This window comes from Oryctolagus cuniculus, chromosome 6, assembly GCF_051225735.1.
Source record: "Oryctolagus cuniculus isolate XC-2025 breed Fujian yellow rabbit chromosome 6, ASM5122573v1, whole genome shotgun sequence".
NCBI lineage: Eukaryota > Metazoa > Chordata > Mammalia > Lagomorpha > Leporidae > Oryctolagus > Oryctolagus cuniculus.
The window spans coordinates 36,128,522-36,141,692 of NC_142872.1; the positions used below are offsets into that span (position 1 = coordinate 36,128,522).

The 13,171-nt window shown below is 43.4% G+C and overlaps 1 protein-coding gene across 4 annotated transcripts in view; it reads left to right on the top strand.

Annotated features, from left to right (window-relative positions):
- Window positions 1-13,171, top strand: part of STK32A (serine/threonine kinase 32A) — a 143,822-nt gene that overhangs the window by 123,852 nt on the left and 6,799 nt on the right. For all 4 annotated transcript variants that reach the window (XM_089336035.1, XM_008255186.5, XM_051843477.3 and 1 more), the window contains 2 exons: window positions 787-915; window positions 12,314-12,378. In XM_089336035.1, coding sequence (XP_089192161.1) covers window positions 787-915; window positions 12,314-12,378 — 194 coding nt within the window. The remainder of the gene's footprint in view (window positions 1-786; window positions 916-12,313; window positions 12,379-13,171) is intronic.

The following is a 13,171-nucleotide window of genomic DNA, read 5'->3' on the forward strand; positions in this document are numbered from 1 at the left end:
TGGACTGCACATTCAGCTGTGGGTGTGCTGGGCAGAATGATGTGCTCTTTAAGGGCCTTTTAGAAGCAATTGAGTTTTCTAAGGCCAAGTGAGGTGCTTGCCTGGCCCTATGCAGTGTGATCCTTCCTGTGCAATAGTGGGGGTGGGGGAAAGTGCTTGAAGGAGTGTGTTGGGTGGAAGTGCAAGGTGAGAACAGAGAGAAAACAGCGAGGTGGAATTCCAGGGGTACAAATCTCTGACTTGGAAAGCAATAGCAGGGTGCAGCCCAGCCCTTTCCCGCCCACTTTTCAGGGCCCAAGGGGGTAACTTGTAGCATGGTCACACATGACACTATGGGACTCAGGGCATCCCCTACTGTCATTTCATCCCTCCTTGTTAGCCATCAGGATTGCCCTAGGACGAGTTCTGCCTTATGGTTCCCTGACTTCCTTATGAATCTGAGGACTCTGGGAAGCTGAGTAACGAATGGGCAGGTTCTTGTGTTCAGAAATCCTGGCTGGGGAGGTCTGGAGACATGGGAAGCTCTGGTGATTCTGGTCCACGTGCTCATGGGAACATACTTTGCGAAACAGCCCTTCGGAGAAGTAATTCTCACTTGGGCTAACTGGAAGTTCAGAAAAACAACATACAAAGTCAAGGATTATGAAAATCAGTGCTAGTAATCAGTGACACAAAAACAAACCCAGTGTAGGAATCCTAGCGTGTCCTTATCGGACTGCTCTGTTGGGCCCGAGTCTATGTGTTTTTAGAAGGATGCCGGAATCCAGCCCAGGTGTCTTCTTACAGAAAGGCAGACTCAACTGCGACCCTACCTTTGAACTTGAAGAGATGATTCTGGAGTCCAAACCTCTCCACAAGAAAAAGAAGCGTCTGGCAAAGAAGGAGAAGGAGATGAGGAAGTGCGATTCCTCTCAGGTAAGCCAGTCCCCGCCCAGGAGACGGGCGTGGGCAGTCCCCGCAGGGCTGTACTTCATTTGAGAGCTTCCGTTGGAAGGTCAGCTCGCGCAGCACCCTGCTTTTGCAGCCCTGGGGAATGAGGGGGGGTCGACCGTGCGCCCAGGCTGCTGGTAGGGCAACTCTGGGGGTCCCAGCAGCAGCACTGCCCTTGTCAGCTTTTCCTCTGGGGTTCTGCTGCTGACTCGATCTATTTATTGCCTTCTCCTCATTCACAATTCAAACTTTATAATTTTCCCAAGAGATTACGTCCAATTGGCCGAGCCTATCTCAGGTGACTAGACTGGAAATGCTGATCTGGGGGCAGGTCGGAAAGTGCACGTCGCTGTTTGTGGCCCCACTTTTGCTCTGAGGAGTTTCTGGGAGCAGCCAGCCCCGGAGCCGGTGTCGGTTCTTTGCCATCAGCAGAGTTTTCTGGTGTCAAGGGTCTCAGAAGGAGAGAGTGTCTATTAATAGGAACAATGGAACTCCCATAGAGCTGAAAACCATCGCTGTATTTGAGGTTGAGGTAAATTAACTTTGTGAGTAAGTGTATTCTGTCTAAACTCAGATCTCAGGACAGTAGCTTGTAGGGACCCATAGGCTTCTGTACTCACATGTAGATCTGTGCCTTATGATGACAGTGGAGTAATAAACAGCCACTTTGCCCCTAAAGGTCATCCATCCAGCCAACCAACCGTCCACCCACTAAGCCATCTACTCATCCATCCATCCGTGCATCTGGGCCACTTTCCTTGAGTACCTATTTTCTACACAGCTTCTGCACTAATTCCTGACTAAGAAATGCATGAGACATAATTCCTGTACTCAGTGACAAAGACTGCATAGTCTTATGGTGCAAATAGCTCTGCAAACAAATATCTGCCATGTCTTTTAATTTCTTTAGTCCTTAAGGGCCATTATTCCCTTTAATGCTCAATTAAGCAAAGCTCACATCTCCATCCGGTTTGCTAAGAGCACTGGTCTCTTGGCAGATTCCCATCCTTGAGTGTTTCCTGGTACCTTCCGTGGAATGCTTAGCTGTGCTACATTTTGTCTGTCGACTGTCACTTCCTCACAACGATTTGTTCTTCCTTCTATCATGACCAACTTACTTCTCTAGACTTGCTCCTTTCTGTGACCCTGCAGAGCTTGGCTCAATCTAGATACTGGCCAATCTGTTAATAGGCCCCCAAAAGTAGTGAAGGTCATGCATTCATCTTTGTTGTAAGTCTTCCAAAGTTTCAGACATAACTGTGTAATTTGTGATCATATGACCGTGGTCAACATGATCTGCTTATTGTTCCCAGCGTATCCTCTCACTATAGCATTTGCACTGACTCAAACCCCTCCACCAACACAGGCCCTCTGGTTAGCAGACTCCTGATGCAAGGTTTGTTCTTCAGGGCATTTGACCATTCTCTTAACCTTCCCTGGAATGTTCTTCCTTTAGATTGTCACATGCAGCATTTTTCTCATCCTCCACACCCTCAACATCACCTTGTCAAAGCTGAAGTCTTCTCACTATCTCTTTCTTGGCTTCCATTTTTATCTCCCTCATCATATTAATAGCTAATAGTCATTAATTTATAACTGTCTTCTGTATTAGTTTATCTGTCTTTTTATTCTACCCTACTATAATGACAGGTTCTGTGGGTGAAGACCAGGTCAATCTTATCTACCACTGTCTTCAAGTTACTCCAACAATGCCTGTAGCATAGTAGAGGCACAATCAGTATTTGTTCAACATATTAAAGCAATAAAGGAAAACCTTTAGCTAGATAGTGGAGACTGGACAGTCTTCTCTTACAGTTAAAGGGTCAAACGCCACCCACAGGGCATCTTCCTAGGGTCCTCCTTTGTTCTAGTATTTTGCCCTAGCTACAAAGTTGCGAAGACAAGCCTTCCTCCCCTATAGGAAAGGCTAAGAGTCATGGTGCAGAACCCTCCTATGTTTTCTAAGACTAAGTAAAACAAAGAGAGGCAGTTTATTGGGGCCAGCATCATGGTGTAGCAGGTGAAGCCACCATCTGCAATGCCAGCATCCATCTGTGTGATGGTCGTGTCCAGCTGCTCCACTTCCAATCCAGCTCCCTGCTAATGTCCTGGGAAAAGCACCGGAAGATGGCCTAAGTGTTTGGGCCCCTGCCACCCTGTGGGAGACCAGGATGAAGCTCCTGGCTCCCGTCATTGGCCTGACCCAGTGCTAGCCTTTGTGGCCATCTGGGAAGTGAACCAAGTGAACCTACAGATGGAAATTCTCTCTCTTCTCTCTCTCTCTCACCTCCCTCCCTCCCTCTGCATGTCTCCTTCTCTTTCTGTAACTTTTTCAAATAAATAAATAAATCTTTTAAAAACAAGAGATAGTATACCAGGTCTCACATTAGCCTCAGAATCATTTGCCAAGAAGTGGCTTTGCCCATAATGAAATAAGTTTTTACATCTTTAATCGTAGAAGGTTAGATCTATTAGCTTTCAAATTTATTTTGTTGTTGTTTTTGTTTGTTTTAAAGATTAATTAATTTGAAAGGCAGTTATAGAGGCAGAGAGAGAAGTTGTCTTCCATCCACTGATTCACTCCCCAAATGGCTACAGTGGCTGGAGATGGGTAGATCTGAAGCCAGGAACATGGAGCTTCTTCCAGGTCTCCCACATGTGTGCAAGGGTCCAAAGACTTGGACCATGTTCTGCTGCTTTCCCAGGCCATAGCAGAGAGCTGGATCAGAAGTGGAGCAGCTGGGACTTGAACTGATGCCTGTATGGGATGCCGGCACTCCAGGTGGCAACTTTACCCACTACACCACAGTGCCAGCCCCAAATTTATTTTGTTTTTAATTTGTTTTTATTGGTGTGAAACATGTAGAAGACAAATTCTGGGCCATTTGGACCATTTTTATGCATACATTTCAGAAGCATTAAATGCATTAACAATACTGCGGGCCGGCGCCATAGCTCACTAGGCTAATCCTCTGCCTGCGATGCCGGCACACCGGGTTCTAGTCCCAGTTGGGGCGCCAGATTCTGCCCGGTTGCTCCTCTTCCGGTCCAGCTCTCTGCTGTGGCCCAGGAGTGCAGTGGAGAATGGCCCAAGTGCTTGGGCCCTGCACCCGCATGGGAGACCAGGAGAAGCACCTGGCTCCTGGCTTTGGATCAGCGTGGTGCACCGGCCACAGCGGCCATTGGGGAGTGAACCAACGGAAAAGAAAGACCTTTCTCTCTGTCTCTCTCTCACTGTCCACTCTGCCTGTCAAAAAAAAAAAAAAAAAAAAAAGAAAGAAAGAAACAATACTGCATAGCCACCGTCACTATTTCCAATCATTTTTCCTCACACCGTACAGAATTCTATACCCATTAAGCAATAAGTTCCCTTTCCTCTCCCTCGTCATCCCTCGATTACAACTAATGTACTTCTTTATCCATGAATTTGCCTTTATAGAGGATTTGCCTTCATATTATGGAATCTGACACTGACATTATCCTTTTGTATCTGGATTATTTCATTTGGTACAATGTTTTCAAGGTTCAATTATGTTGTAGCACATATTAGAACTTCATTCCTTTTTTGGATGAATTATATTCAAATATATGAAAATAGCACATTTTGTCTATCCTTTCATTTATGGATGGCTGCTTGGCCTTGTTTTGGCTTTTGTGAATAATGCCACAGGGAACATTCATGCACAAAATTCTGTTTTCACTTATTTGAGGCATATACCTAGGAATGGAATTGCTGGATTAAATGGCAATTCTGTATGCTACTTTTTGAAGAACTACCAAAATATTTTCCATCACTTTGGAACCATTTTACATTCCAATCAGCAATTTACAAAGATTCTGATTTATCCACATCCTCACCAACGTTTGTTTTGTTTTTGTTTTAATGATAGCCATCTGAGTTGGTATGATATTGCCATCTTATGGTATTAACAGGATATTTAATGGACATCATTGAATGGAAAGGATGATTTCATTGTTGCAGTTATTTGAAATGTGAACATCATGTTGAACGTATCCATGTTAATAACATAGGGAGCGCAGGTATAGAACATGGGTCATTGTAACTTGACATGCTCATTGAGAATGCTTTCTCCCAGCCAGAACACATGGAGACAGTGCAATGCAGCAACTTGTCCACCCCTAGAGGCCTGGCCCCCTTTCTAACCTTGCAGCTTGATTGGAATTCCTTTCAGTAACAGCTGCCTCTTTAGTCAATGTGGTGATCAGTTTGACTCCAGAGTAGCAAGATGACTTGTAGCTCCAAACAGCGGGGCTGGGACAGAGGCCGGGTCAAGCGAACGTGCTGTAGCTCTGGAGAAGGCTCTTGCTACATTAGAAGAAAGACCACGTCTGGATGAGATGCACGGCCGGAGGATGAGCAGTATCACCATCCGCCTGAACATACCAGGGGTATTTCCTAGTATTTCCTACCATCAGCAATACCTGTCATTTCTTTCCTCTGGAACACTACAGACCTATACTCAGGATCTGCCAGCTTTGAAATTCCCTTCTTTCGTGTTTTCTCAGCTACCTTTAGGAACCAGATCCTATGTTGCCTCTTCTGGGAAGTCTGTCTGAACCCCTCACTTAGGCCCCCATGGGCAACTCCCCGAACTCTTTGTGTATCTAAGCATTGACACCTAGTCTGAGACGTCATAGCCACTTGATAATCACTTACAGAATAAGTGAATAATCATACATGATAATAATGCCATAAACTGCTAAGACTGACCCCCACATTATAAAAACCTCGGTGAAAAGAGTAGAGAGAGAGAGTGCTATTTCAAGTTCACCATCTTTCAGATTCTTCCTTAGGGGAAGACTACTCTTTGTTTTGAAGCAAAATACTTTTTATTTTTAAACCTGGGGGATAAAATTAGCAGCAAAATTGTGGAGTAAGCAGCCATCTCTCAAGAACATCAGAAACCAAGCAGAAACTGTCAGAACCAGCTTTGTCACAGTTCTGGAAAGCAGTGAAGGGCTTATAGCAACCAAAGAACAGTGAGTCAAGGAAAATACGACTTAAAGTGCTGCATGATATTGAAGGAAATCTCTGTCAAAACAGTATCTGAACACAAGCTAGAGGAATGGTCATTTCAGTGCTAACACACAACAAAAAAATAAAGCATTTTCAAAAACAGTTTTAAAAAGTCAGTGAAGGGGCTGGCACTGTGGTGCACTAGGGTAATCCTCCACTTGCAGCACCAGCATCCCATATGGGCGCCGGTTCTAGTCCCGGTTGCTCCTCTTCCAGTGCAGCTCTCTGCTGTGGCCCAGGAGGGCAGTGGAGGATGGCCCAAGTGCTTGGGCCCCTGCACCCGTATGGGAGACCAGGAGGAGGCACCTGGCTCCTGACTTTGGATCGGTGTAGCTCGTCTGTTGTGGCCATTTGAGGAGTGAGTGAACCAATGGAAGGAAGACCTCTCTCTATGTCTCTACCTCTCACTGTCTGTAACTCTACCTCTCAAATAAATAAAAAAAATAAAAAATAAAAAGTCAGTGAAAATTGGACAATGACAGCCTTCAACAATCAAAAAAACAATAAACCATAGAGAGAGAAGAATCTGATTCCCAGAGTTAGCACATTATAATGTGCAGATGTCAAGTTTTCAACAAAAAGAAAATTACAAGGCATACAAAGAAATAGGATAATGATAGCTAATAAACGGTAGTATATGGTTTCTTGTTTAACTCTTGCATGTGGGGAACTTAGCATCATACATTTTTAGAGACATTTTCTATGACTGCATAGGGCCAAACAGACAGGAGGTGCTCATCAATATTAATTTAAATGAGACTGGACTCTCAAATTCTTTGTTTAAATAATAAAAGCCTAACTAAGCCTAGTTCAGTTGGGTTTTTTGTTTATTTTTTTAAATGTTCCATATAGGAAAGGATGTAAAGGAAATAGTGCTTCATATACCTTTATGAACTAATGATGATAATTTATAGATATTTATAACTTTAGGAAAAGAGATATAAATATGATTACCAGGCAGACATATTTTTAATAAGAGATCTATTCAGCGTCCTGGACTTGTAGAGGGCAGAGTATGTTTTCACAGGGCTTAGCACCAATCCCTGCAAGTCAGGAATCTCACAAGAGCCCTTATTAGGAATATTTGCAGGAAGCTGGTTTTTTAAAATTATACAGACCACTATATGCTTTTATCTGTGGGAATAAGGAAAATAGAATATATTTTTCTCCTTGTCTTGTGATCTTATAGAGTTCTTTCACCCCAATGCAGTTAGAAGGCTCTATAGTGTTTCAAAGCAAGAGCTAGAATTATATTAGCGAGTACTGAGAAGAAAGAGGCAAGCTTAAAAAAAATTTGCTAGGGATGAGCAAAGGGTAGGGTAGCATTATCTGATCAACTATGGAGTCTGGGGGCACACAACAATCTCCAGTGATTTCTGTTATGTGTCCAAGAAATAGTGAACGTTAACACAGCTAGCAGTGTTAACACAGTGCCAAAGGTATAGTCCATCACCAGATTTTTAAAATATCTGTTAGAGAGTATACTTCCCTTTTCTTCATTTAGAGTTGCCATCACATGTGAATTCTGTCTGTCATTAAAAGGTAAACACAGCATAGTCCAGTGGTGACTTACTAAATAGCTATGTCATTGAATAAAATGCAATGATTTAAATGTCAAACAACATGCATACTCCTTCCAGGCATTGGTTCCTTTATATATAAAATAGGAAGAGTATTAGGACCCTGAGGACAAAATAAGATAATATAAGTAAGGCATTTAAAGCAGCACCTGGTACATAGTAACTGTTGGCTGTGTCTTTATTTAGCTAGCTAGCTAGTTAGTTGAGAGGCAGGGAGACAGAAAGCTCCCATCCACTGGTTCACTCTCCAGAAGTCCACAACAGCTGGGATTGGGCCAGGGCTGGAACCGGGCTGGTAATATAATCCAGGTTTCCCATGTCTATAGCAAGAACATCATTTTGTGAGCTATCACCACTTCCTCCTACAGTCTGCATTAGTGGGCAGATGGAGTCAGAGCCGGAGCTGGGAATCGAACCCAATCACTCCAGTGTGGGACATGGATGTCTTACCTTATCTTTAAGTTAATCTCGACTTAATGGCTTGCTGCCATGTGTCAAGTTTTGATTTATGTGATGCTGAAAACTATCATAGGACACTTTGGACTTCTCTCTGCTACAGCAGTGTATTTCTCTGTCTCAGCATCACATCTGAACCTCTTATACTGCTTTGGAAAAATACTGGTGCCTGGATCCCACCCTAGACCAGTTACTTCTGAACCTGGGTGGGCTTGGCCTGTGCACTGGTGTTTTTAAAAAAATGTCTTCAGATGATTCTACATGTGTACCTATGGTTGAACTTCACCGCTACAGAACCCAGGATGAATGCTGAAGCTTCGTCTTTTTTCCCATGTCTCAATCTCTGCCATTTGTAAAAGGGAATTCATGTTTGTACTGCTTCCTAGACCCGTTCTCAGTAAGTTATTACAAACCAAATGCTTGGAAAAATGCTAGCTGTTGGTTGTGCTTCACATTTCTACTTCTTGGCTCCTAACTTCTTTCTTTCCCATGATTCTTTTTATGCTCATATGATATGGCTGTTTTATTTGCTTGTTTCTGGAATATTCTCTACCTTACCCCTTTATGCCCAATGTCTTCTAAGTATAGATTAAAAAAGACTAATGTGCCACTCTGTTTCCCTTGTGAGGCAAACCACCTAAGTCCTCTTCTTCTGGCTGCTGAGATTTGCACTGGCGGTCAACCCTTTGGCTATTTCTGATGACGTCTCCACCTCTGAGCACTGTGCACTCTGCTTATCTATGAGGAGTCTTGATTATCAGCCAGAATCCCCCTGTAGCCATACACAACCCATTGTGCCTCCATTGTTTCTGCCTCCCTTCTCCCTTCATATTTTCCATTTGGCTGTCAGCTTCCCCATTTAGCTGCACTTCTCAAAGTTTCCCATCTGAAGCAGGGGAAGGCAAACAGGCTGAATAGGAAGTGTGTAAGGGTCTAGGGATGTCATGGGATGTCACACCACAGACTCATCTCCAAATGTGCATTTCATATCTTTGTTTAAATAAAGTAGTTACAGGATAGGGGAAAAAAATTCATGTGGATTTTTGCACCTTACTTGATTATGACTTTGATTTTTAATGTTAAAAATATATAGTTTCACACTGGCACCACGGCTCACTTGCCTAATCCTCCACCTGCGGCGCCAGTTCCCCGGGTTCTAGTCCCAGTTGGGGCGCCGGATTCTGTCCCGGTTGCTCCTCTTCCAGTCCAGCTTTCTGCTGTAGCCCGGGAGGGCAGTGGAGGATGGCCCAGGTCCTTGGGCCCTGCACCTGCATGGGAGACCAGGAGGAAGCACCTGTCTCCTAGCTTCAGATCGGTGCAGCACGCTGGCCGTAGCGGCCCTTTGAGGGGGTGAACCAACGGAAGGAAGACCTTTCTCTCTGTCTCTCTCTCTCTCACTGCCTAACTCTGCCTGTCAAAACAAACAAAACAAACAAACAAACAAAATATATACTTTCTGAAATCATAGGGTAAAGCTGCTGCTCCAAGGAGCTTCATCAGCTTACGTCGATCGTGTCCTTTATGCCCTATGGCTGACACCGGGAAGTGTCAGGACACAAAGACCTCGCTTTGAGAGTCAGACACAGTGGAGTCTTTTGTTTTTTTCTCTGTCATTCCCTACATACCCCAGCTTGTCTGCTTTTTTACAATTTCCTCTCCTGTCCCCTAAACAATCATCCAGAAAAGAAAATTCTCTAGTACTTAGGACTCAGTGTATTCTAATTCCTAGATATGAATTAGATAAAGTGAGTTAATGTGGTTTATTTTTCTTAAGAAGCAATATTTTTCATCGTAAATAATTTTAAGTGCATTGTTGCAGATTTTAAAACATTTTTGATATGGATCTGACACTATCCTGGGACTGACAATTATCCTGTTTTATGATTAAATTTTCTCATTAGGATGGAACAGATTTTCTAAGTGGGGCAGTGCTGTATTAAAGCAAAGGTTTTGTATGCTCATGAGAAAGTCACAAATTACCAAGGCTCCATCAATTGGCACTAAGGTATATTTAATGAACTCCAGAATAGTTGTTGAGAGGAACATGTTATTCAGAATTCAGTGTGAGGAGAGGTTGTTTAAGGTTATTCATAAAGTCCAGGTGGAATATCCAAACCAAATAATGCGTTAGTGTCTGACATCACGTAAGAAGCAAAAACAAGCCACAGACTGTTGTTGCAGAAATTCTACCTTTTACACTTGCCCAAAGTACTTGTCTCCTCTGAGATCCTTATTTCTTCTTGTGGTTTTGAGTTACTGTCTAATGCACTTTCATTTCACCTTGCAAGACTCCTTCGAAGATTTCTCGCAGGGCAGGTCTAATGAGCTTCTTAAGCCTTAGTGTCTTATGTTTGAAGGATAGATCTGCCAGATATAGGATTCTGTGCTAATAGTTGTTTTTTTTTTTTTCTTTAGCAGTTAGAATATACCTACCCCCTTCTAGGCACCAATGTTTCTGATGAGAAATCTGCTCAACATCTTATTCAGGATCCCTTGTATGTGACAAGTAGCTTCTCTCCTGCTTCTTTCTGGATACCCTCTTAGCCCATATGGTTATGATGTGTCTCAACAAGGGCTTCTCCGATTCACCTTGCTTGGAGTCTGTTGGCCTTCTTGGATCCTTTTCTACATGTCTGTCATCAAATTTGAGATATTTTGAACCACCATTTCTTCTTTTCCTCTCTCTCTCTTCTCCTTCTGAGATTTCTGCATGGTGTATGTTGGTCTACATGATGGTGTCCTACATGATCCTGGGATTCTGTTTATTCCCATTCTCTTCCTGTTCTGAAGACTTGAGAGTTTCCATTATAATTTTTCTTTTGCATGCTCAAATCTGCTTTGGATTTCCACCAGTGAATTTATTTCAATTATACTTTTTTTTTAAAGATGTTTATTTAAAAGTGTTATGGGGGGTGGGTAGAGAGAAAGATCTTCCATCCACTGGTTCAATCTCCAGATGGCCAAAATGACCAGGGATGAGCCAGGCCAAAGCTAAGAGCTTCATCTGGGTCTCCTATGTGAGTGCAGGGGCCCAAGCACTTGGACTATCTTCCAGTTTTTCCCAGGTGCATTAGCAGGGAGCTGGATCAGAAGTGGAGCCGTCGGGACATGATTCGGTGCCCCTGTGGAATGCTGACATTGCAGGTGGCAGCTTTACCCACTGTACCACAATGTTGGCCCCTCAAGTATACTTTTCAACTCCAGAATGCCTTTTTGTTTTCTCGTTAGGCTTTTATCTTTTTATTAACCTTTCTATTTTGGTTCTTTTTTTAAACCTTTTCCACATCTTTACTTCTTTTAGTTTTTATTGAACAAGTTGCTTTAAAATCTTTGTCTAGTAGATCTGCTATTAGGTCTTATGAAAGGATGGTTTCTGGGAAAATACCAATTTTTGTGAATTTTTTCCTTTTTTTGTTATATCTTAATTGTTTTGTTGTTGATGACTACATTTGAATCTGATAAAGTGATAGCTCTGGAAATCAGGTTCTCCCTCTTCCTCAGAGTTTTCTGGTTTTGTTGTTGTTTGTTGTTTATTATAGTAGGTTGTCTCTGTACTGGAACTAGCCTTAGGTGTAAGCTTAAGATCTTCTTAGGTTCTTTTTTGAGCTTGTACCTTTCCCTGGGCATAGATGGCCATTTATAGTTTTTCCCATATATGCAGTTGTTTTTGAATGGACTAGTCCTTAATGTATGACTCCCAACAGAGGGAAAAAAAAATGATAGGAGAAAGCAAAGGGTGCTGGCCCTTTAGGTCTCTTGGAAGTCCCTTCAGCCCAAGCAGAGAGGGGCTGGTAGTAATGGGCAGGTGCAACAGAATGGCCCTTGGTCTCTTCACCTCTATGAGCGGAAGCAGCCATCAGCGATCAGAACAGAGATCCCCAGCATTGGGGGGACGTGGTCCATATTTCCCATGCAGGCTGTTGCAGGAAAGGGAGCACAGCTTTCTAATCAGGGGTGAGTGGCTGCTACTGTGCCACAAGCTGAAATGGATCATTAACTGCCCTTTGCGGCTCACAGCTTCTCTTGGAAGTTGCAAGCCTTCAATAGACTTCAGGCTCTTCCAAAAAAATAGCTCCAGCAGCACATTCTGCCAGTGCAGTTGCTTAGGTGGGGAGACAGGTTTTTGGTGCTTCCTACTGCAGCCTCTTCCCAGAAGCTTCTTCACAGAGCGTCTCTTTTGAATATACTTTGGTGCTTCTTAGACTTGGCCTAGTCATTAAATAGACACTCAGTAAGTTACCAACTGTTTGAGGATCCTGATGTGTCTGCTAACCACACTTTATGTTTTTTTCCAATGTTCACCTGGAAGACATGTCTTCTTCAAGAGCATCTTGAGTCTGTCCAGAAGGAGTTCATTATTTTCAACAGAGAAAAGTAAGTAGCTACTGTGAGGACAGCAGAAAATAAGGGAGTGTTTCAGCCAGACATTTTTTGCAGAGATTCAATACATTTTTAACACTAAATTGAATTTTTTCTAATGACAAAAGTAATGTAAATATATTATTGAAGATTTGGAAAATTTCAGAGACCTTTTTTCTTCTAAAAATTAAAATATTTTGATAGGTAAATTAGCCTAGCATTCAGATTTCACTTATGAAGAAAATAGGGATTTAAATACGTGAATTCAATGCTATTTTGCGTTTCCTTGAATCATATCTCTACCTCTTTATCAAGTTTTTAATGCTACCATTTTGAGGTGGCTGTTTGGGGGAGACCCGGATTGAGCTGCAGGGTTGAGGGCTCAGCCTGGCACACCAGCTCCAGCTGTTCCAAGCATCTGGGGAGTGAACCAGCAGATGGAAGAGCTCTCTTCTTCTGCCTTTTTTTTTTTTTTTTTGACAGGCAGAGTGGACAGTGAGAGAGAGAGACAGAGAGAAAGGTCTTCCTTTGCCATTGGTTCACCCTCCAATGGCCGCCGCAGCCTGCGCACTGCGGCTGGCATACTGCGCTGATCCGATGTCAGGAGCCAGGTACTTCTCCTGGTCTCCCATGGGGTGCAGGGCCCAAGCACTTGGGCCATCCTCCACTGCACTCCCAGGCCACAGCAGAGAGCTGGCCTGGAAGAGGAGCAACCGGGACAGAATCCGGAGCCCCGACCGGGACTAGAACCCAGTGTGCCGGCGCCGCAAGGCGGAGGATTAGCCTAGTGAGCCGCGGCGCCGGCCTT